This window comes from Megalobrama amblycephala, linkage group LG18, assembly GCF_018812025.1.
Source record: "Megalobrama amblycephala isolate DHTTF-2021 linkage group LG18, ASM1881202v1, whole genome shotgun sequence".
NCBI lineage: Eukaryota > Metazoa > Chordata > Actinopteri > Cypriniformes > Xenocyprididae > Megalobrama > Megalobrama amblycephala.
Window position 1 is genome coordinate 24,031,363 of NC_063061.1, and position 24,631 is coordinate 24,055,993.

The 24,631-nt window shown below is 37.9% G+C and overlaps 1 protein-coding gene across 4 annotated transcripts in view; it reads left to right on the plus strand.

The window, feature by feature from the left end:
• Window positions 1-23,047, plus strand: part of tnksa (tankyrase, TRF1-interacting ankyrin-related ADP-ribose polymerase a) — a 113,457-nt gene extending 90,410 nt beyond the window's left edge. For all 4 annotated transcript variants that reach the window (XM_048165289.1, XM_048165291.1, XM_048165292.1 and 1 more), the window contains 12 exons: window positions 393-612; window positions 6,021-6,130; window positions 8,360-8,548; window positions 9,128-9,365; window positions 10,892-10,974; window positions 15,101-15,221; window positions 15,337-15,434; window positions 19,333-19,407; window positions 19,516-19,621; window positions 19,796-19,982; window positions 21,146-21,302; window positions 21,405-23,047. In XM_048165289.1, the coding sequence (XP_048021246.1) occupies window positions 393-612; window positions 6,021-6,130; window positions 8,360-8,548; window positions 9,128-9,365; window positions 10,892-10,974; window positions 15,101-15,221; window positions 15,337-15,434; window positions 19,333-19,407; window positions 19,516-19,621; window positions 19,796-19,982; window positions 21,146-21,302; window positions 21,405-21,491 (1,671 nt within the window). In that variant the 3' untranslated portion in view covers window positions 21,492-23,047. The remainder of the gene's footprint in view (window positions 1-392; window positions 613-6,020; window positions 6,131-8,359; window positions 8,549-9,127; window positions 9,366-10,891; window positions 10,975-15,100; window positions 15,222-15,336; window positions 15,435-19,332; window positions 19,408-19,515; window positions 19,622-19,795; window positions 19,983-21,145; window positions 21,303-21,404) is intronic.
• The last annotated feature ends 1,584 nt before the right edge of the window (window positions 23,048-24,631 follow it).

Here is a 24,631-nt window from a genome sequence, read left to right on the forward strand (position 1 = left end):
GCTAAGAAGTATTTCCTACTAAAGCATGGCGGTATTTGACTCAAGCATATCCATAGCAGGCTGGTGGGAGTCGGTTTAGATGGCAACGTACCCAGTGCATTATGGGTGTTGAAGTTTTCCTACCTTTTTGGCAAAAGGGAAGATAACAGCCTCTTTTGTTTGTTTTCTCTCGTCAGGTTCTTTTTTTCTTTTTCTTTTTTTTTTGCCTTTCTACTGTATAGGCAACCAAGTTTTATTGAAAGCCTGTTTTGCCAGTAGTGAAGTACATTTTTACAAGTAAACTGTATTTTTTTAGGGTTAAAACTCTGAAAGATGAGTTTTTTTTTAAACTGTGCTAAGTCAGCCTTTGGGCATCTGTGGTTATTTGTGCTCGGTGTCCTTATCTCCTTCAGCATGGAGCAGACCCCACCAAGAAGAATCGGGATGGAAACACTCCATTGGACATGGTAAAGGAGGGAGACACAGATATCCAGGACTTGCTGAGAGGAGATGCAGCGCTTTTGGATGCCGCCAAAAAAGGCTGCCTGGCCCGGGTCCAGAAACTGTGCAGCTTGGAGAACATCAACTGCAGAGACACACAGGGACGCAACTCGACTCCGCTGCACCTAGCAGGTAATAAAAAATCATTCTGCTTCCTTCCAAGCCATCACTTTCAACACAGAAATGAGAGCACTTCTCTCTTTCAAATGGAAAAATCAAGCTGTACCACCATCCAGAGAACTGCATCTCTATAAAAGCATTGAAGCAGTGTGAGATATCATCCTACCCCAGTGGCGAGGCAAGGAAACCCAGAAGGAAAGAAAGGGGGACATGTTGAATTAAATCTTGGCTCTCATCCCTTTCTGAGCACTGTGTAAGCCTGGCTTCCAGGCGGGGATTCAAAGGCTTCCTTGCCAAATATTAAATCTGTCTAAGACTTCCACACTGTTCGCAACGTCACCGACATTTACATGCACAACAATATTCTCTGTATGGCTCATGTCCCTGATAAAGTCTTATTCTGAATAATCTCTTTATTTGAGACTTACCCCATCTTATTCATGGGTGTTCTTGTATTCGTGAGAACATTTTGGAATATGATTGTTTCTAGAGTTTTCTCACATATTACATAATCACGTTGGTAAGGTCACGCGTGATGTAGGTGGAAGTATCGAGCAAGTGTTTACAAAGTGAATGTGCAAAGGCTAAGTCAAACGGCATTTACAAAAAAAGTAAAACAACGATGTCAGAGTTGGAGGAGAATCCTACCGTGGTACTTCTGCCTAGGTCACGCATGACCTTTCCAACATGATTACGTAATGCATGATGCATCACAGAGCTAGTGCAAGCGTTTGTGGTTAAAAAGTGTGTGTATAATATATATATATATATATATATATATATATATATATATATATATATATATATATAGGGGTGGGACAGAATATATATGGCGATATATCGTCATCCTTCTCTGTGCGATACGAGAATCGTATCGCTGCGCCAAATATCGATATTTTAATTTAAAAAAAAATAAGCACTATATATAAATTTCTTTGCTCAAAGCGTCCTACTTCAAGGCGGCGCTACACATATAGGGAAACGTAACTTAAGTTAACTAGCCTAAGAAAAAGAGGTTATTAACAGGATGGCGGACACAGTGTGAGTAAAATAGATGCCCCACACGTTTAAGTTCAAAGTCTTGACGCACTTTTATACCATTGATGTGACAGTCGTAGACATCTTTGACGTTCTTCACCGAGGGCTTAGATATACACGGGAGCATTTGAAAGCATATATAGGGATCCTCTGATAGACGCCTGCTTTCGAACGCTCCCGTTAGGGCTGGGCGATATATCGCATGCGATTGTCACGCGCATTTCGTCATAAAGCCGGTTCCCTGATACCTCTAAATCGCCATACCTGCTTTAAAATGGATGCCTTTTATAGACAGAGCCGTAGTTCACTGATAAGCCACGCAAAATCGGGTTCATATCGAAGTCGATTCATCTTCGATATGAACGCGATTTTGCGTGGCTTCTCCGTGAACTACGGCTTTGTCTATTAAAAGGCGCTCCATTTGAAAGCAGGTGATGGCGATTTAGCGGTAATCAGGGAACCGGCTTTACTGACGAAATGCGCGTGAGAATCGCATGCGATATAATCGCCCAGCCCTAGCTCCCGTGTATATCTAAGCGCTTGAAGAACATCAAAGGGTCTGTTTGCACCTGGTGACTTCATGCATTTTCTCTGATCGGATAGCTATCCGATCGTGAAAAGACCAGGTCTAAATGCCTAAATACGCATTTGAGACGGATTTAAATCCGATCGCTCAAACCACTTCAGGAGATGGTCTGGAACGCATTCCAGTCAAAACTGTCTATGCTCAGTCTAAATGCATCTGGTTGTTGAAACTACATATGTAAATTTTACTTCTCCCAAAATACTAAAACTGAAACATGTGAGAGTCAGATATGACAACGCTACTGCATCAACATCGCCGCAGATCTCTTCAGCAAGCTGACGCGCAAACGGCCGCATATGAAAGTGAAAGTAAGTCGCAGACGCATAACACACAATTATCTTCATTAAAAGTAATGAGACTATACCAGTGCTGTTGCCGCTCTCTCCTATTGCAGTCTTTGATTTTGAAATTAACTGATGGTCATAAAATGCCTCATATTTCTTGCTTTCGGTGACGTGACTCTATTAAATGTACAAAAGATCGGATTTATCCGTTAACCTGCACTTAACCTTTTCACGTGCATTGTGTTTTCATATTAAGACCAGTATCGCGATGTATCATTATAGGATTGTCTAGCGATATATCGATTATCGCAGAATCGCTGACTCGCGATATTATCGTTATCGTGAGCCATTTATCGTGATCGTATCGTATCGTGAGGTACCCTCTGATTCCCACCCCTAATAAATATATATATATATATTTATACCATTTATACCAATATATATATATATATATCACACACACACACACACATATACATATATATACATATATACAGACATATATATATATATATATATATATATATATATATATATATATATATATATATATATATATATATATATATGTGTATATATATGTATATATATGTGTGTACACACCCACAAATATAATTATAATAATAATAATAAACAATTGCAGCTGGATTTTTTTACAAGCATGTGGCAATTTACTTGTCAAATATATAATAATCATTCAGTTTATACCCAACAAAATAATAATGGGAATGATCATGTGCTAGAAAACAATCCTGCTACACATGTACAAACTAAAAAGATTGACCCACAACAGATCTGAGTTCAGAGTAGGAGAGCACTTCTCCAGGAGCATCATTTGTACAACACTACAGCCATGCCAGTGACTCATAGCAGGACTCATACTGTGTGCAGAACAGCACAGATCAGCAAATGTCACTGAACAGATGGAGTGAGCGCTCTGGTCAGTCCCACTTATCTTGCTAGGCCAGGCCAGCAGCAGGTGGGTGACGGCCCTAACCATCAGGCAGAGATACAGAAACATGATTTTACTCTAGCTAGCACATATTCGCTTTTCCACCGGTGCAATGGGCTGTGTAACGTGTGGTTGTGACACTTGCCTGGAGAACACGTTACTCATCTGCCGTTTGCCTGTGGGAAGAATCGTAAGACATATCTATTCATTCTGGCTCACATTACTGGATCTCATGCTTGATGCTTTGTCTTGTAGTTTTTTTTTAACAGTTGGTGAGTCATTTTAAGGCTGAAGACCCCCTATTTAGCAGTCTGCTCATCAATCCAATTTATTTGTTTTAATGTAGTTTTATTTGTAATTACCCTATTTTACGGAGGAATACATTTATGGATAAATTAAATGTGATTTTATTTATGTAGTATTACTGTACTATTTAAAAAAAAAAAAAAGTCATTTATTTATCCATAAAAGTATAAAATATCAACACTAATTGCCTCATTCAGAAATGCAGCATGTTTTTGCTCACTAGCATTGAGCTCATTTCACTGATGCGGTTTACACTTTCTCTCATGTATGGAAAATGACTGCTGACTCTTCATGACTTCATTACAACATGCTGACACCGAATCCACACTGTAAATAGTTTTTGTATTCACTATAATCATAAAGGTGTTAATAAGAATAATTCTGCTTCATTGAAGATAAGCAGAAAAGAGACTGGTACAACCAAAAAAGGTGACACATTCGAGGGAAGGAAGGGAGAAACACTGCTAAAAATGCTTGTAGTTTGTGGAGAATCTGCAGGAAGCGTTTGATGAACACAGCACACACTGTGGAGTTTGTATGTGTGAGACAGAGTGCCTGTTCTCGTTAGTGCAGTTCTCAAAGCTGGGTTTGTGCATTATTAGAGAGCTACAACCTGTAATGATGAGGGCTTTAATTAGTAACTGTCCTGTAGGCAGTCATGTATGTCTGGAGCAAGGCTGAGAGGGAAAGGAAAAAGGAAGACCGTTAAAGCTGAAAATAGTAGTGTCTGGTTCTTTTGGGTAAAGCTCAGCGTCAGCTTGCTCAATGCCAAAGGTTGACTGCCAGATTGAGTCTCTTAGCTTATCTGCAGCGACAGAAAACACTCTATCTCCGCTTTGCTTCCACTTTGCACCGAGTAATAAATATAATTGCAATTGCAAGAAGTCAGTGCATAAAGATTCCAATAACACTGCCTGAAGAGAGTTTAATTAATTGAGTTTAATTGAGTTTTGAAGATAGAAATAGATTAAATTTCACTGAGATGGTGATGGTGGGAATTCAATAGACCTACGACTGGCACTGAAATACCACCCATGACAAACTATCTGAATTTGGGAACCATTAATAAATTGGCTAAAAGTCTGAGTAGGGGAAAAAAAAACTATAAACTGACTATTGGGCTGGAACAGTGTTATTTATATACTATTATATTATTTTAGTATTAATATTTTGATTTAGCTTTTGTTTTATATTTTTATTTTAATTTGTTTTAGTAATTTTATGTGCTTTTGTCATTTTTATATATATTTATATATTATATTTATTTTATATATATATATATATATATATATATATATATTTCTGTTTTTTTCTATTTTATTTCAGTTTTAGTAATTTTAGTACCTATATACTATTATAGTATGTATTGATATTTTTAATTAGCTTTTTATATTTACATTTTTCATTTTAGTAATTTAGTATGCAAAAAGTGGGCATACTAACTAAATTACTAAATTTTATACAAAATTTTTCTTTAGTTTGAGTTTTAGTTATTTTGTGCTTTTTTTTCTTTTTTATATTTCTATTTAGCTTTAGTTTTATTTTAGCGATGTGTGATAAACAGCCAAGTGAAGTTTCAGCACAATTTTTACCACTGAACTCTGTGGAAAACATGTTGATAAATAAATCTTTTTACCCACAGAGAAAAAAAAACAGGTTATTATGAAGCACCAAAAAATACTGCCGCAAACTACTAAACTATTGGTTTGAAAAAGACACCTGGTGGGCTTAAAGGGATAATTCACCCAAAAATGAAAGTTCTGTCATCATTTACTCACCATCAAGTTGTTCCAAACCTGTATGAATTTCTTTCTTCTGCTGAACAAAGAGAAGATATTTTGGAATGTCTATAACCAAACAGTTGACATAGTATGGGATGGTGAGTAAATGAAGACAGAATTTTCATTTTTGGGTGAGCTAGCACACAGGCACTTTCAATTCAATAAATCTGACTGAAAACAGATGATAGGCAACATTTAGATGTAAAATTTGATTTCATAGTGTTCAGGTTTGTAATAATTCTCAGTGGCAGACTCCTGATAACCAGTTTATAATTTATGGCCATTATTAAAGAATGTACTCAATGTGAAACTCTGTGGAAATTTTTTCTTCTTCTTCTTTTTTTCTTTCTTTCCAGGTTTCAATGTTTCAAAACTACTCTGAAACATGATATGGATTGGTGACTTTAGTTTGATGATACCAGATGGTTCATGTGCAGATGGATTTACATTTCTCTGCATCCTTTTCTCCACAGCTGGCTATAACAATCTGGAGGTAGCGGAGTATTTACTTGAGCATGGGGCGGATGTCAACGCGCAGGACAAAGGCGGCCTTATTCCCCTCCACAACGCAGCCTCGTACGGGGTGAGTGCAATTGCTGATTAAAAAGAGGAATATTTCAGTGAGACTGGGACTACATACAGCCATCTGTTAAGCCGACACGTGTCATGCCTCCGGTCGTGTCAGGTCTGGCAGGAAACGGTACCGTGGGTACCTCAGATACACTCAAACAGATGTAGATGCTGAATAATCTATGTATGTGCTCCTGAAAACTAAACACAAGGGCTTTTTTCCTCTCAGAACAAATGCAAACCTTTTACCTGAACCCCTCTGTGCTCTGATACAGCACTTTGTTTTCACTTCCTGTGACTGAGGGAATCAGCGTGTGGCTATATGCAAAACGTGTTTGGACATCTGTGTTTGTTCTGCCAACAGAACCTCGGCTTATGCACTTTTAATGCGTCGCTGCGGCTCATGATTCTTTCAGGTGGTTTCAGTTGCATTTCCACTCGCGAACAACCCAGATGCCGAGATGATGCCATTTGCGAGCCGTAACCCAGACGAGCCTTAATCCCCACTGCAGAGAGCTCTTCTAATACAGGATTTTACTCTTTCTGGAAATCAAATCAAGCGAATTCAGGGAAACTCATTTCAGGTGATGGTAGTTGGAAGTATTTATCAGCATCTGCCCTCTGGAGGTATACAGGGATGTGATTAGACCATGCAGATGGATGGGAGCAGATTGCAGTTACATAAACATGCTGGGTCAGAACTAGCCTGACTCCGGCCCTCAACCACACTCGTATACGCTCTGCTGCTATCCAAGAAACAGAGCCTCTGTGACTGGAGCTGGGGGATTCTGATTGGCTGCAACCCGAGTGGCAGGTGGCCCAAGCTTTTCTGATTGGCTAGAAGAGAGCTGGCTGCCGGCCGATGCTGGCTGACCTTGAGTGCGCCTCCCTCTGTTCATATGCAGCCTGTTTGTGTAGAGGCTGTCAGCGCTCTGCAAACACAGGCAGCTGATCGCAGTTCCATACAGTCACTGCTGCTGATGGGAGGGCGGCTCAGGACAGCTCAGACATACACACACACACACACACACACACACACACATTTTTTTTTTTTAAACAAAATCATAATATTTAAATTAAAACCAATTGAAAATGTAACTACAATAGTATTAGTAGTATAGTAACTCTTGTACGTCATTTAGGACACAACGCTTCCCCACCATTTACAGAATTTTCCAGTAATCCATGTTTTCATTGTTATACAGTAGTGGGTGCTATTATGCATCTTCTGAAAGAGTACAGAATCTCCTGATCAAAACACAGGTGAAGAAGCAGAAAAAAACGATAGAAGCATTGCTTGCACATGTTAGCTAACGCGATCATCAAACATAAAAAAAAATGAAAATCAAAACTGCCTAATGTTACCGAATGAAATGTTGACCCAGGAAGAGGTACAGGACTGTGCAAGCTTTGGGGTTGTTGATGGACTCGATCTAATCGATCGTTCTGAATCCGATCCAAACATAATTTTTGACAAATATACGATTTTCTAAGCTTTTTGTTCAAAATGTTCATCTTTTTATGGAACTTAAAACAAGTGTTGTTAAAAAATTTTTTTTTTTCAATATATTGTATGTTCCGATATTCATACAACAAAATATTCTGGGGACCATGAAAGTTTTGTTTAAAAAAAATAAAAAATAAAAAATCAAACATGTTGGCACTTGCTAGAAACTTTTTTTAAACGCTGGTGGAGAAAGCTAGTCGTGCAATAGCTTTGTAAAAAAAATAAAATAAAAAAAAATAACATGAAAAAGATTTTTGTATCAAAAAGAGCTTCCAGTCAGCTGTTAACCGCTACAACCTGATCACTTAATGATTTGAACTCAAACTGTGTTAGTCTAATTCATGGACAAAACATTATAGACTGATTTTATCATCTGATTCATTTAGATTCTGTTATTATGATTCAAATGATTGTTTTGAATCATTTGATTCACTCAAAAGAGTTATTTGATTCACATTTTGATCTACTTTTCTCCTTCACTTGCCAAGTAGAGTCCGTATTTGGATGTCCGTATTTTCAATGAATGACAGCTTACATTTTGGTTCGTTGTTCACACAAAGCTTTAGAAGAGTAATATGGACCACTTTAAAAATATAACTTGGTGACAATCAGGCAAACTTTTACACCAAAGCAGATCTTCTATAGAAAGAGCTATGCTTCATTTTTCAAAATTAACATAAAAGCTTTAAAGATTGTACATTAATTTTGTTAATAAGCCTGTCTCTTCCCTTCCAGCATGTGGATATTGCGGCCCTGCTGATCAAATACAACACCTGTGTAAATGCCACTGATAAATGGGCCTTCACGCCCCTCCATGAGGCCGCACAGAAGGGCCGCACGCAGCTCTGTGCTCTGCTGCTGGCCCATGGGGCCGACCCCACCATGAAGAACCAGGAGGGACAGACACCGTTGGACTTAGCGACGGTAATGCACAGATACCTTTCGCATGGACTCATATTTATTGACATTCAAGCACATATTTAAATGTTGGCATTCATTTAACAGAACTACAGATTTGCATGTCTAGACATAGACCAGTTTAAAACCCCAAATTCTATAAAAGTTTCATGCTCTGTAAGACTATTTGTTCTGGCTGTAAGATCTCATATGGTTCAGGTGGCATAGACTATCCTGAAAAATTGGGACATTTATCTTCTAAACACATAAGCTGAAGTGTTTAAACCCATATCCCCTGTGTTCAGGCTTATATCATCTGAACAACATTTTGCGAAGCAAATGGTAAATCTACCGTAACCTTTACTAATTGGGCTCTTGTGGCTGTGCTCTTGCCAGGTGCTAATGACACAGCTGTTCTCAGCTTTTATTGTCCAATTCTAGACCAAGAAGCCAAACTAATGCTGTGTACAACTACCATCTAGCCCATGTGGCATGCTACTCTAACATGAATTTTAGATGAGTTTAGTTGTATTTAAAACTGATCAGACTGATCAGAAAATTAGTGTTGATTTTTTTTTTTTTTTTTTTTTTTCCTCTGATCTACAGGCTGATGATATCCGGGCGCTGCTGATTGATGCCATGCCCCCTGAAGCGCTGCCTAGTTGTTTCAAGCCCCAGGCCACAGTGGTCAGTGCCTCTGTCATCTCTCCAGCATCCACACCTTCCTGCCTGTCCGCCGCCAGCAGCATAGACAATCTGGCCGGGCCCCTGGCAGAGCTGGCTGTACCTGGAGCCTCAGGCCCCGCTGATGGGGCTACTGGATCAGAGAGGAAGGAGGGAGAAAGTGAGTAGATCATGTGATGTAACTTTTTTTATTATTATTATTGTAAATAGGTCTGCAACAAATAATCAATTTTTGATTTTGGATGTAAAATTTCAGTTTAAAATGAGTTTTTGAGAAATTATACAATATATGAGTTGAAATACTGACAAAAGTAATAATATTTTATAAGAACAATAGCTGTAATGGGATTATAGCCAAAAGTCTCTTAAAGGGATAGTTCACCCAAAAATTAAAATTATCCCATAATTTACTCACCCTCAAGCCATCCTAGGTGTACATGACTCTCTTCATTCAGCCAAACACAATCAGAATTGCATTAAAAATATCCTCCTGGCTCTTCGAAGCTTTATAATGGGAGTGATTGGAGGATGAGATTTTGAAGCCCACAAAAGTGCATCCATTGGTCATAAAACGTACTCCACGCAGCTCCAGGGGGTTAATAAAGGCCTTCTGAAGCAAATTGATGTGACCCTGGACCACAAAACCAGTCATAAGTCGCACGGGTATATTTGTAGCAATAGCCAACAATACATTGTATGGGTCAGAATTATCGATTTTTCTTTTATGTCAAAAATCATTAGGATATTAAGTAAAGATCATGTTCCATGAAGATATTTTGTAAATTTCCTGATGTAAATATATCAAAAATTTCTTTTTGTGAGTGGACATGCATCGCTAAGGACTTAATTTGGACAACTTTAAAGGCAATTTTCTCAATATTTTGATTTTCTTTTCAGATTCTAGATTTTCAGTAATATTGAAATATTGTCCTATCCTAACAAACCATACATCAATGGAAAGCTTATTTATTCAGCTTTCAGATGATATATAAATCTCAATTTCAAAAAATTGACCCTTATGATGGTTTTGTGGTCCAGGGACACATATATAAAATAACAAGCTCCCGCAACAGCCATACGCATTCGACTTTAAAAAGCATTAACTTCCGCGATGTAGTACACAATGCCATGACGTACTATGCTATGTCCTAAGTTATAACGCGTAATATGTCATGTCATTGTGTAAGTTGAATGCACATAGCTTTATTAACCCCCTGGAGCCACGTGGAGTTTGTTTTATGATCAATGGGTGCACTTTTTTGGGCTTCAAAATCTTATCCTCCAATCATTCCCATTATAAATAAAGAAGAAAGTCTCATACACCTAGGATGGCTTGAGGGTGAGTAAATTATGGGGTAAATCTCATTTTTGAGTGATCTATCCCTTTAAGAAACTTACAGTAAAAAATATAGGAAGATTACCTTTCTACCTGTTAGCAGTTAAAAGTTACTTTGTAGTGAAATGTTTGTTAACAATAATAATACATTGTGGATTAATAGAAAATAGTACACGTTTTTGTCAATATCATTAAGATTTCATCTAAAAACAATTGATATATCAATCAGTTTATAAAAAATGTTTATAGTTGTTATATGTTTAATTGTTAGTTAACCCTAAATGTAACTTAAGCCCTAAATGTTTGATAATAGTTCTATGGGATATGTTTTTTTTTCTCTCTCTCTCTAGTTACAATTCTGGATATGAACATTAGTCAGTTCCTGAAGAGTTTGGGTTTGGAGCATTTGCGGGATATTTTTGAGCGGGAACAGGTAAGGTCACTTCCTAGGATCAAACCAATCTCAATCATCTCAATCTCATCAGTTCCACTCCACACATTAAATTTGCCAGCTGTCTCATGTAGAGAAGCCTGCCGTTGTTTCCTGAGGAGAACTCTAGGTCCTTCTCGTCAAAGTTATGTAAATGCGATGACATCTGTGGCCTAGTAATTATCTCCTTTCAGTACACTCTCTCTCTCTCTCTCAGCACCTTGGCTTTATAATTTCCAGCCATCTCCTCTTCAGCCGGACGCTTTGAGATTACTAGCATCTCTCAATCTTTATAGGTGTGAGAGAGATCCTGGGTGATGTGGCTGACCTACGCGCCTCTTCTTTTGATTAATACAGTCGTGCCACTCCCTCACACTGAGCTCCAGACTCTGTTGTTCCTCCGGCTTTTCTTCTTCTCGGCTTCGACTCGGTGAGGGCGAGCCGTGGGACGCGATTGGCACGCTGTGCCAGACCCGCCACTCATTTGCACATAGATGAACAGAAATGGTCTTGGCGGCCACCAGCTGGGAAGAACGCTTGATGTGAGGGGCTGAAATCAGTTCTGATTGTGGCTTTAGTAAGACGCATTCATCTGTCTCACGGTGACTCACTCGTCTGCTCCCTCTCCATCTTATTCTGCCTCGCTCTGCCTACGGGAGACGGAGCATGAAGATGCAACAACTTTTCAGAGACTGTGCAAAAGACTTGAGTGCAAATGAGATTGAGGACACGCTCACAGATCTCATACACGCACCAGTGTCGTCATTAAACGCATCTGAGTTAAGCCTCGGCACAGTTTAGAGCTGTCTCCTCACTTTAGTAGTGTCGTCAGATGGGCAGCATGCTAATATTTTTAGATGTCTGCAGAATGCCTGCTGCATTTCCACTTCCCTTTGAATAGAGATGCATTATGCTGGTTGATCAGTTGACTAGTCCAACATTTGATCAATTAATTTATGAGGTTGTCTAGCTTGTTCTTATGTTTTACTTTTGATATTTTACTTTTTAATGATCATGGTTTTCTTTAGCTGTTAGGCAGTTTGCATGGTAAAACCTTATTGGACAGCTGTCTTTAAGTTCATCTCTTTTAAAGCACTACTGCTACCGCCACACACATTCAATTGGACATTTTGGTCGTAGTTTTTTTTTTTTTTTCTGTTCTTGCAGAATGTAAGAATTCGACTAATGTAAACGCCACCTAATAAGCTTGTATAATCGGGTACAGAAACAAAACCAGGTTAAAAACTATAGACTTTAGTTGGTGTATACACCATATTGAATTTAACACGGATGAAAACAAGGCTATGAGGGATACATGTGCAGTCTTTACAATAGCGCGCACTGGATAAAGGTCAGAGATCATGTAAGTTTCATAACTCACAAGTATTTGAGTCGATGACTACTGATTTTTTTTTTAATATATATTTTTTTCCCTGGAAAGAAATTTTGCAGGTTGGACAGTCGGTATCTTGTTAAACATCTGTACGATCCATTGAACACATTGTACTTCTGTCCCTCACAGCCTCGTTTTCATTCCTGTCAAAAAATAAATATGGTGCTACCCTCACCAACATCTACTAACACCAACAAGGATAACTATAACTCTAAGCAGGATAAAGTTCTTTTTATTATAAGCGCATGCTGCAGTTATGTTGTCTGTCGCTTTAAATGCTCAAGCTCTTTAAAGTCAGGTGTATTTTGATTAGTTGTCAATGTTTTTATTGTTCATCAGCTGAAAAAAAGAAAGTTCCTATAGTGATTCCAGTGATATCGTTCCTCTGTGTCATTATCATTATAGTTGTGATGTGGACTTCCCTATTCTCATAGAATTAGAATGTTGATTGAAACTTTATTGTTATAGTTATCCTTAATTAAAGGTGCAGTAAGTGATTTCTGAGAAACACTGTTGATATCTGAAATCACCAAAACAAACACACCCCTACCCAAAAGGATCACACCCCTATCTTTATAGCTCCGCCCCCAAATTCACTAACACACTGGGTGCTTCTCATTTCATATTTGTGCATCCTCGTTTCCTTTCCTCGCTTCCTTTCTTCGCGTCTCAGCCCCACCCCCATAGGATGTGAGGGGAGGATACAAGGAAAGAAAACAAGGACAGAGGAATCGAAGGAAATGTTATTTGTATATTGGAATGTACTTGATCAATCGAGCATCACTTCAAAGCGTCATCAGCTGCGCTCGAGGGATCTGCATTCATGTTGTTAAAGCCGCGATTTTTCCTCTTTGTCGCCATCTCTGTTTGAAACCTGCAATTGCAGTCATATGCGGAACAGTTATCTGTACGTGCGTTGTGCATCGGCACAGCTTGTCAGCGCGGATGAATCTAATGCTTGCTGTCAGTCACCGCACCGGTGTGGATACTGAACTTCAGAATCACAGATTCTATGTCTTGAAAGTATGACCAATATAAGAATTTTCACTGGAAAATATCATCTGAACAAGTAAGTAACATGTATGCCACTTTTGTTCTGACCAACTTGAGGAAAAAAGCATTAGGCCTACAATAAATCGGGCTGCCAGTGATGATTAAATCTAATGATCGCTTAGCTCGGATCATGCCAAACCGTGCAAATGATTATTACTGTTATATTGTTCTCAAATTGTTATTGTTAACAACATCAGCATTGCGTGACTGTGTATTTAGTGTGTATTAGCGTTACCTGTAGATTTCAATTTCTGTAGTCACTCCACAGTCCAAGTCTTTTGCTTTTTGGCTACTGGTGAACCTCCAGTTGTCACTGATGATTGTCATTTGGATCTTTCTGGATTACAATCCGCCATCAAAATGATAAGTTTAATTATTTCAGCTGCTGTGAGAAAAGGCTATAAATGTGCCGCTACCAGCAGCATCCTCACGTGATAAAACCGACTAGCCTGGACTCCTTCATTTCTGTTTACGGACGTGACGTAATGACGCACAGACGAACTGCTGCATGCTCAAATTTCCCACGAAAATCCACCATGTCGCTCTTATTATAAAACATTATTACAATCTTACTGTTGTGAATCGAGACAAGATAATTAGATAGTTTTGAACACTGGCTGGTTATTAACTTGAGAAGCACCCACTATGCAACACAGGCACCTCCCCTTAATGAGTGGACACGCCCCTTACTGCTGATTGGCTACAAGTGTGTTTTGGTGCTTGGTCCAGCGTTTTTCAGAAATTTCTTACTGCACCTTTAAGGTTTTATTAAGTCAGCTAGTCAGTTTTTGAAGGTTTTGCACTAGTCTGTAGTAAATCTGCTGCAGTTCTTTTTCAGCTTTGGCACAAATGAAAACTTCGCCAAGAGAGTTAGAGAGAGAGAAAAAGAGAAATAAATGGAATCTTTCCAGCTGTGGCCATCACACCTTCACGGCAATAATGGTCAGTCCTGCGAGTCCTATCGATTGAAGTGCACAGTGCTTCCTGAGAGAGAGAGAGCAGTTGGCAGCTCCTGGGCTAATGGCCTTTGACAGACCTATCATAGATGTGATGCATTGCCAATAAGTGTGCCATTGGAATTGAGAGTGTGAGAGTTTGAGATTACACAGGCTGACGCAGAGTCATCGGTAATGGGACGGTCATTCACTTCCATTCATACACTGCTGTTCGAAAGATTAAAAGTACAATGTTTTTTAAAGAATTCTCTTAAGCTCACTAGATATATCAGTTTGGCCATATTTGTTGAGTTCTGAAATGATTTCACATGCTTAGTCTCGTGTGATTAAACATTAATGCCTCTGTAAGACACATGCTGGCTCAACGGCTCCCTGCCTCACAGTCTAGCATGCGCAAATCGGCATCTGTGTGTTTGCTTTTGTCTGCGTGTTCCAAGTAGGAGGCGTATACAGCAATAATCATTCCGTGTGTTATGAGTCACACACGATAATATCCATCCAAGCCTCCTGCCGCTCTAAGAGTTTATCATCTCAGTAGGAGGAAGTTCCACATTCCAACAAGCTGAGAAAATGAAAAATTGCACTGTTGGCTGTTTTTGATGCAGTCAAATTGGCCTTGAAATGAATCACTCAGTGGCATTTGTAATTACAACTTCATGTGATTAGGTTTTGCCTGCAGACTACTTTGGTTTCCATAATTCTGATTGGTGATCACTTGTTGTATTAGATTTCGCTGGATGTGCTGGCTGACATGGGCCACGAGGAGCTCAAGGAGATCGGGATCAACGCATACGGGCACAGGCACAAACTCATCAAAGGCATTGAGAGGCTGCTGGGCGGTCAACAAGGTCAGTTCAGAAGCATTTAGCTCCAGCGTCTGTCTCGCAAACACCATCTGTTCATGACTAAGCAAACCACACTGTGGTACCTGATAGTTTTACGTGCTGGTGTGCTTCCTTACAGGTGCCAACCCATACCTGACATTCCACTGCGCGAGTCAGGGCACGGTGCTGATCGACCTGGCACCTGATGACAAAGAGTTTCAGTCAGTAGAGGAGGAGGTGAGTGCGCAATCTAAATCAGCAGATCTAGGGGCTTTTCCTTCCAAAGCTTGTGAAATATTATTCCTAATTATGAAATGGATAGGACTGGTTGTAGATGCTGGTCAGCACAGAGTTCCAGCCATGCTAAGATATTTTTTAGGCTTATATGTTGCATATCATAGTTTTGTTTTTTGTTTTTTTGTGAAGGTATATGATTTGTGTTAGTGTGCAGTAAAAGTTAGAACTAATTTATAGTCTTATAAATATATACATACAAACATATAATCTATTTGTAGTTTTATTTTATCAGTTTATTTTAGTTTGCAATAAAAGTTATTACATATAGACTTAAATAACTTAGACTTTTTTTTTATTTTAGTGTGCGGTGAGTTAGAACTTATAAGTTGTGTCCCAAATGTGCTTAAGCACTATGTACTGAACCGTGTAGTGTATGAATTTATAAGGTTATTTTGTCATTCAGCTGTGGAGTCTGATAGCCCCTCCCCCTCCGTTATGTAGTTAAAGGGTTAGTTCACCCAAAAACTAAATATGTCATTAATTACTCACCCTCACGTCATTCCAAACCAATTAGACCTTCGTTCACCTTCAGAACACAAATTAGGATATTTTTGATGAAATCTGATATGTCTACCCATAGAAAGCAATGACATTACCACATTCAAGGTCCAGAGAAGTAGTAAAGACATCATTAAAATAGTCAACGTGACTACAGTGGTTCAACCTTAATGTTACGAAGTGATAAGAATACTTCTTGCACGCAAATACAAAACAAAAATGACGACTTTATTCAACATTTTCCTCTCTACCCTGTCATTCTTCTAAGCAGTTTACGTTGAAGACACATTGTAGAGATTCCGTGTTCTACGTCAGAACGCCGACTCAGTATTGGCTGGCTCCTGCATCAGCATCACACGCATGCGTTGTGGTGCTCACATGTACAGCGTCGGCCAATACAGAGCCAGCGTTCTAACGTAAACACAGAAGCACTGCACTGCTTCAACTGCGTAGGAGACTGACAGGGAAGAGAAGAAATTGTTGAATGAAGTTGTTACTTTTGTTTTGTTTTTGCGCACAAAAAGTATTCTCGTTGCTTCATAACATTAAGGTTAAAGCACTGTAGTCACATTGACTATTTTAATGATGTCTTTACTACTCTGCATCATCTGGCTATTTAAAGTGTACTTTTTCTTTTTAAATTTCCAGTGTGAACCCACTATTCAGACTACTTATTTTTAGTATATATTTACTATTTACTATCATACTATTTATATTAACTTTTTAATAGTACTAAAACTTATTGTAATCTTATTTATTTTACTTTAGTGTGATAAATTTTGTATTATATAACAGATTTTATTTTTTTTATGTATTTTATTTTATTTTTGTGTATTTTATAGTTCTATAGTTTTATAGTTAAAATTATTTATGGTCTTTTATAACTTATTTGTAGACTTATTTTTTATTTTATTATTTTAATGTGTGATAAGTTACAACTTATAGTCTTACAGAACGTATTTGTGGTCTTATTTTTTACTTTAGTGTGCTATTTAATTGCACAACTTAGTCTTATATCTTCTATTTGTAGTCTTATTTTACTTATTTTTTATTTTATTGTGTGAGCTATAATTTTAGTCTTTGATATCTTTAGTATGTCTTATCTTAAAGGTGCCCTAGAATTAAAAATTGAATTTAAAATTGAATTGAGTTCATTACATGGAAATGACATACAATGAGTCTCAAACACCATTGTTTCCTCCTTCTTATATAAATCTCATTTGTTTAAAAGACCTCTGAAGAACAGGCGAATCTCAACATAACACCGGCTGTTACGTAACAGTCGGGATCATTAATATGTACGCCCCCAATATTTGCATATGCCAGCTCATGTTCAAGGCATTAGACAAGGGCAGCCAGTATTAACGTCTGGATGTGCACAGCTGAATCATCAGACTAGGTAAGCAAGCAAGAACAATAGCGAAAAATGGCAGATGGAGCAATAATAACTGACATGATCCATGATTACATGATATTTTTAGTGATATTTGTAAATTGTCTTTCTAAATGTTTCGTTAGCATGTTGCTAATTAGGGGTGTAACGATACGCTCAGGTCACGATACGGTACGTATCTCGATGCAGAGTTCACGATACGATACGTATCACGATATTTTGAACAAAATGAAACTGAAATTCAAACAAGATTTATTCAAAAAACATGAACAAATTTCAATAATTTTCCTTGTTGTACATACAAGATCACATTTCAAGGTTTAATAAAAACCTTCTGTATTCAAATTAACAGTTGAATAGGGCTGTCTGTCACTGAAAAAAAATGTTAAATTTAACATGAACTTAGAATTATGAATAGGTGCTGTTCACATATCGCGTCTAAAAACGCGTGGAAGGCGCGGCCGCACCTCTTCTCCTTCTTTCCAAAGCGCTTGCGCTCTCGTGGCGTCGGTCGTTGCTATGCAACCATGAACTGAGCTCTCCAAGAGGATCAGGATGTTTCTGCAAAGGATAAATGATTTCTAGCCCTTGCATTAGTTTTACTACGAGATATATTGATGGAGATAAGATATAAAAACCACCATGTACAGCTATGATCAGCTGTTCGGCTGAGCTTTTGATGTTTTGTTACGGAAAGGCCATAGCTGATCGGTTGATTCTTGTCACACGACCTGCGGTGCGCTTGCGGCATTCTGAAAAGTTGAGAATTGCATGCGCGTCGCGACCGCGTTGATCCCATTATGAGCGCGCCTGCCGCGCGGCTACATTTGAAACTGACATGCACGCGGAAAAGACGCAATATGTGAACGGCCCCACAGAACTTCTTAAAGCAAAGCATCGCAAGCGTCTTTTGCTTTTCTGTGAGCACAGCTGTTACTGTGCACTGCTGTGAAAGAAAGCCACGACTTTTCTCACGCGACCATGCAAGAGACTGACATGAGAAACGTTTAAACCTGCTTGCAAGATTCAATGTGTGCCCGAAACACTTACTGAACTAGAGAGCTGATTGAGACACACCATTTATATGCGGTGACAACCGGCTTCTCTCACTACCACCTTGCAGAGTAGGTCACGTCGGCAGCTCAACCAATAAGATTAAACTGCCGTCATATCGTAAAAGTATCGCCATCACTCTACGATGCATATCGTAACATGTTTGCATCACGAAATATCGTACTACGATAAATCGTTACACCCCTATTGCTAATGTACTGTTAAATGAGGTTAAAGTTACCATCTTTACTGTAAGTTACTGTATTCACGGAGACAAGACTGTCGTTATTTTCATTATTAAACACTTGCAGTCTGTATAATTCATAAACACAACTTCATTCTTTATAAATCTCTCCAACAGTGTGTAATGTTAGCTTTAGCCATGGAGCACTATCAAACTCATTCAGAATCAAATGTAAACATCCAAATAAATACCATACTTACACGATTAGACATGCTGCATGACGAACACTTTGTAAAGATCCATTTTGAGGGTTATATTAGCTGTGTGAACTTTGTTTATGCTGTTTAAGGCAAGCGCGAGCTCCGGGGGCGGGGAGCACGGGAATTTAAAGGGGCCGCAGCCTGAATCGGCGCATATTTAATGATGCCCCAAAATAGGCAGTTAAAAAAAATGAATTAAAAAAAATCTATGGGGTATTTTGAGCTGAAACTTCACTGACACATTCAGGGGACACCTTAGACTTATGTTACATCTTTTGAAAACATGTTCTACGGCACCTTTAAGTTAGTTAGCTCTCTTATAAAATTTTATGTAACATTTTATTTGTATTTTATTTTACCCTATTGAAGGACTGCGTGCTCTTCAATTTTTTTTTTTTTTTTTTTTTTTTTTTTAATGTATTATGACAACAGAATTGTTTTTATTTACAGCTGCAAAGTACGATCAGAGAGCACAGGGATGGTGGCAATGCGGGGGGTGTTTTCAGCAGGTACAACATCCTGAAGGTGAGTGATTTCCATGTATTCTAGACACATTTTAGTAAGTTAGTTTACAGTTCAAATGTTTGATGAATGTCTAAGCAATGATGACAACTTTGTAAAATGTTGGTACAGATTCAGAAGGTGGTGAACAAGAAGCTGAGGGAGCGATACGCACACAGGCAGAAGGAGATTGCAGACGAGAACCACAACCACCACAACGAGCGCATGCTCTTTCACGGTACTGCTCCAGCTCACTGTCACGAGATGAATAAGTGCTATTTGGGAAAGTTCAAGCTACAAAAGAACCTTTTTTTTGCCCATTTCAGACTGAAAAGCTGCTTTCAAACAGTGTAATCCCAGTTTTCCAGTTTTTACATAAGGCTAATCAGTTTCCTTTTTCTTAATCTACAAGGGTCACCATTCATCAACGCCATCATCCATAAAGGGTTTGATGAGAGGCACGCCTACATCGGGGGGATGTTTGGGGCAGGAATCTACTTTGCAGAGAACTCCTCAAAAAGCAACCAGTATGTGTACGGCATCGGAGGAGGGACGGGTTGCCCCACACATAAAGACCGCTCCTGTTACATCTGTCACAGGTACATACACGTCTGATTCTTCCCATTTAAGAGTAATAGGCTTTGACAAACATCAAACTGAGCAAACAGGAAAACACTGACAGTGACATCTATGGACTTAAGGTAATCAGCTAAGCTAGCTAGTTCTTTTTAAAGTTGTTTTATTCGATCGTAATATCCAAATGTTAGTGAGAAGAAAAATAAAAAACTTTTAGATATCAATCTTCATATGCGATGAACATCGTTTTTCACTCGCTCCTTTGAAGATAACTCGAGTAAAACAGCTCTATACTTAAAGAAGCACATACAGAAGTCCTAAACTGGATGCGGTGAAACCAGTTTTACAGAATATGGAAGTTTCCCCCATTGAAAAAGATCCTAGATTTGAATTGTTGCTTATTAAAGGTGGGGTAAGCAATATTTCAAAAACACTGTTGGACATTGTTGATATTTGAAATCAAGAAAGGTTTTGTAATATTAACTCAGGTCCTAAAGCTCCTGCCCAGTCATAACTCTGTTTCTGCAGTCTTTCTTCAAATCTCCCTCTTGTTCGTTCTCTCTCTGCACCGTCATATGCTGCTTAATGCTGATTGGCTACACGTTTGTTGTTTGTTTTGACTAACTTCCAAACAGCATTTTTGAAATATCGCTTACCCAACCTTTAATGTAAAAACAGGAGTACTTACTCTAAATGACCAGCTGATGGTGCTGCCTATCATATAATTCAGTGCAAAAGTGTTTATTGTACAAACGTATAAAGAAAATCTAACACTGTAAATAATTACACTCATAAACACTGATTAAAATTCTAATTTCTTAAACAAATTAATCTAAAACGGTCCACAGATGTAGCGTACTTTATATGTAATAATTTATTTACACATTAGCTTTAATACATGTCTAAATTATATTATTATTATTATTATTTTTATTTTAAATGATTAACATATATAATAAATTATATTGTAACTTATAAATATACATTTGTATATACAACAAATTAATATAATTTATTATAATTGTATTTATTTTAAATGCTGATTTTTATTTTAAATTATTTCATTAATATATTATAAATTATACTGTAATAATTATAATTATATACAATAATTTTTTATACATATAATTTAATTAAAACCTAGTTATTATTTTATTTATTGCAAATGAAATTGTGCTGTTTGCAGGCAGATGCTGTTTTGCCGGGTGACTTTGGGTAAATCCTTCTTGCAATTCAGTGCCATGAAGATGGCCCACGCTCCTCCAGGGCACCATTCCGTCATCGGCCGACCCAGCGTCAACGGGCTAGCCTATGCCGAATATGTCATCTACCGAGGGGAACAGGTGAAAGAGCTCAGATATTTATCAGCTGGAACTATATAACATTAAAACAAAGTTTTTAAGTTATAGATAATCCCTTTGTTTCCAATTTTTGTGTTTTTGCAGGCCTACCCAGAGTACCTCATCACATACCAGATCATCAAGCCAGACAGCACACCTCCTTCCCCAGCAGCAGCGGAGCAGAAGTCCTAGTCCAAGCAGGTCCCAGATCAGCGGCCCTGCAAAATGCTCAGACTGTTACCCAGACATTTCACACACATCCACAGACGCCTCCTCACATTCACTCCACCCGTAAAAACCTCTGCACTGCCTCTTTAATTTGCAGTTATGCTCCATTTTTGTCCTCGTGAGTGTTTACAAGAAAGAGTTGCCTTGGCTGGCTGTGTCCTGGTCAAAGGTCAGGATATAGGCCACAATGTTGTTTCAGGGCTCAGTTGAAAGGACTGCCGCCTGCTCCGTGAAAGACAACAAGTGACCTCTTCCCTGTCATTCTACACGATTTAACACTGTTCAAGCATTAGCTTCATTTCTTTGAAACGGTTTTACTAGTACTGTGATTAATTACCCGTTTTATTTTCATTAATATAGTTCACAAGAACAGACCACTTCTCAAAGGGACCTGACATTTCAGCAGTCCTTCTTTCCTTTATTGAAGTTTACTAAAGACCCTGAAAATCTTATTGTTGTGGGTTTTTTTCCTTTATGCATTGTTGTAAAAAAAAAAAAAAAAAAAGCCTTAGAGGGGTTTTAAAGCAAAAAGAATGTCGATGCAGAGACCAGAACTATACAAGAAAGCCTTTGACCACAAAATAGCTAAATAAAAAAAAAAATGTCTTTCCCCAAATACTCATATTTTTACATATCTTTGCACAGGAATACTGGTCAGAATGTCCCATTCCATTGTCATAGCCTAATCTGAAAATCGATCTTTAAGAATTTGCACTTTTAAGCAGGACTTAAGTTATTCAAAATAATTTAAAAAAAGATTAAGTAGGTTAAAAAAAATTCCAGTAATGTACAGGTTGTGTAATGGACAATGCCTTTGTATAGCTTTTAATGTTGTTTACCGATTCAGAGTGGGTTTTATTACTGTAGTACTGTAAAGGAAGTGGGAATTCTTGCTTTCAGATCTTTCCTTCTATATTTTCTGACGACCATGCGACTCTGCTTTTGAAGTCGCTCCTTTTGCTTTGGGTTTGTTTTGGATCACAATCACGGGAATTCCTAAATCTTGTTCATTCCAGTCCTGTTTCTCTGGTGTCAGAGAAACGCCTCTTTTACGAGGGTCTCCGTAACGTTTTAACTGTTACACACTACTGATATCAGCAGCTCTGCTGACTCGCGTTCATGTTACAGAATGAAATGAAGGACATGGCTCTACCTCTGGATGTCTCATGGTTTGGTTGCTTTGCTCAGGTGTAGTTTGTGGTTCTGTACATGTGTACTGGAGGTCATCTGCCTTACTCCAGGACTCTCTGTGTTCAAACCAGAGAGAGAGAGAGAGAGAGAGCAGACCTTTCTTCTTCTCTTAGTAGTATGAGCACAGACATGTCCACTGCTCCCCTCAAGCCAATACATGGGAGATTAACTCCTGAATTATTTCTCAATTCTCTGAGCTGTATTTTTACTTTATTTCCATGTTCCTGTGAACTTTAATCAGAAGCGGCTTATCTACTGTAAGCCATCTGCGGATTAATCAAACACTCCTCAATCATGTAAAATGGTCTTAATAAAGTACATGTCATAAATACTGTCTGTTGTCTTTTTTTCACACTTGCTGAATCTTATTCAGTTCCCTTATTCAATTATAGTAAAAAAAAATAGTATATTAGGTAATATTTATTATTATTAAATACTTTATTTTACAGTACAATGGCCTTTTTGTAATGGTAATATATTTGATTTAATTTTTATAATTTAAATCATAAATTCTTGTTTTAGTTCCTTCTGACCGTTTAACCCTCAGAGGCCCAAGCTTTGATTGATTTTTATTTTTAATATACGAGTTCTTAGGAAGACATTGGTCATACAAAAATATATTTATGCTTATACTTATTTTAAGTTTAAGAAAATCTGCTGGGCTTTAAATGTTGCGAAATTTCATCAGTTATAATAACATATACATGTTAACTGGAAATATCAGGTCATTTTAAAATTTTTATGGAAAAGTATACATGTTGTGGTTATGCTCTGCTTTAAAATATTCCATTCACATTGCTTTTGTCTTGCGTAGTATTTGCACTTAATAGTGAAATTCGATTTGTGAGTGAATTGTTCTAAGTCGGTTCTTTTCAATGAATCATTCGAATGTCTTCATAAAAGTACCTGAATGATTCATTCAATACTGAATCTATCTGAATGAAAATTTACTGAATTATGATTTTTAATTTAATGATTGACCGGAATGGTCATGAAATTTATGGGAATTCATTGGTCAAACGCTGGCGACCCTGTTGGATCGTTTCCCAGAGTAGACTATGCTTAAAGGGTTAGTTCACCCAAAAATGAAAATAATGTCATTTATTACTCACCCTTATGTCGTTCTACACCCGCAAGACCTTCGTTCATCTTCGGAACACAAATTAAGATATTTTGATTAAATCCGATGGCTCGGTGAGGCCTCTATAGACAGCAATGCCATTGTAATTCTCAAGATCCATAAGGTATAAAAACATTTGAAACAGTTCGTTTGAGTTCAGTGGTTCTACCTTAATATTATAAAAATAACGACTTTTCAACAATATCTAGTGATGGGCCGATTTCAAAACACTGTTTCAGTGATTCGGAGCGCCAAAGTCATGTGATTTCAGCAGTTTAGCTGTTTGATAGGAGATCCGAATCACTGATTCGATTCGTAAAGCTCCGAAGCAGTGTTTTGAAATCGGCCCATCACTATATTGTTGAAAAATCGTTTTGGGTTTTTTTTTTCGTCGCTTTTTAATATTAAGGTAGAACCACTGTACTCACATGAACTGTTTTACATATGTTTTTAGTACCTTTATGGATCTTGAGAGTTACAATGGCATTGCTGTCTATGGAGGCCTCACTGAGCCATCGGATTTAATCAAAATATCTTAATTTGTGTTCCGAAGATGAGCAAAGGTCTTATGGCTGTAGAACGACATGAGGGTGAGTAATAAATGACATTATTTTCATTTTCATATTTTCATTTTTGGGTGAACTAACCCTTTATTTACATCTTCACGGTTGGTTACTAAAAATGTTGATAATTATGAGGCTTTAAATATGTCCAAAAAATAGTGTTGTGTCCATATATTTGTGATTATTTGTTGATATCAGCTTCTACATTTAATCAAAGACACTAAATTATT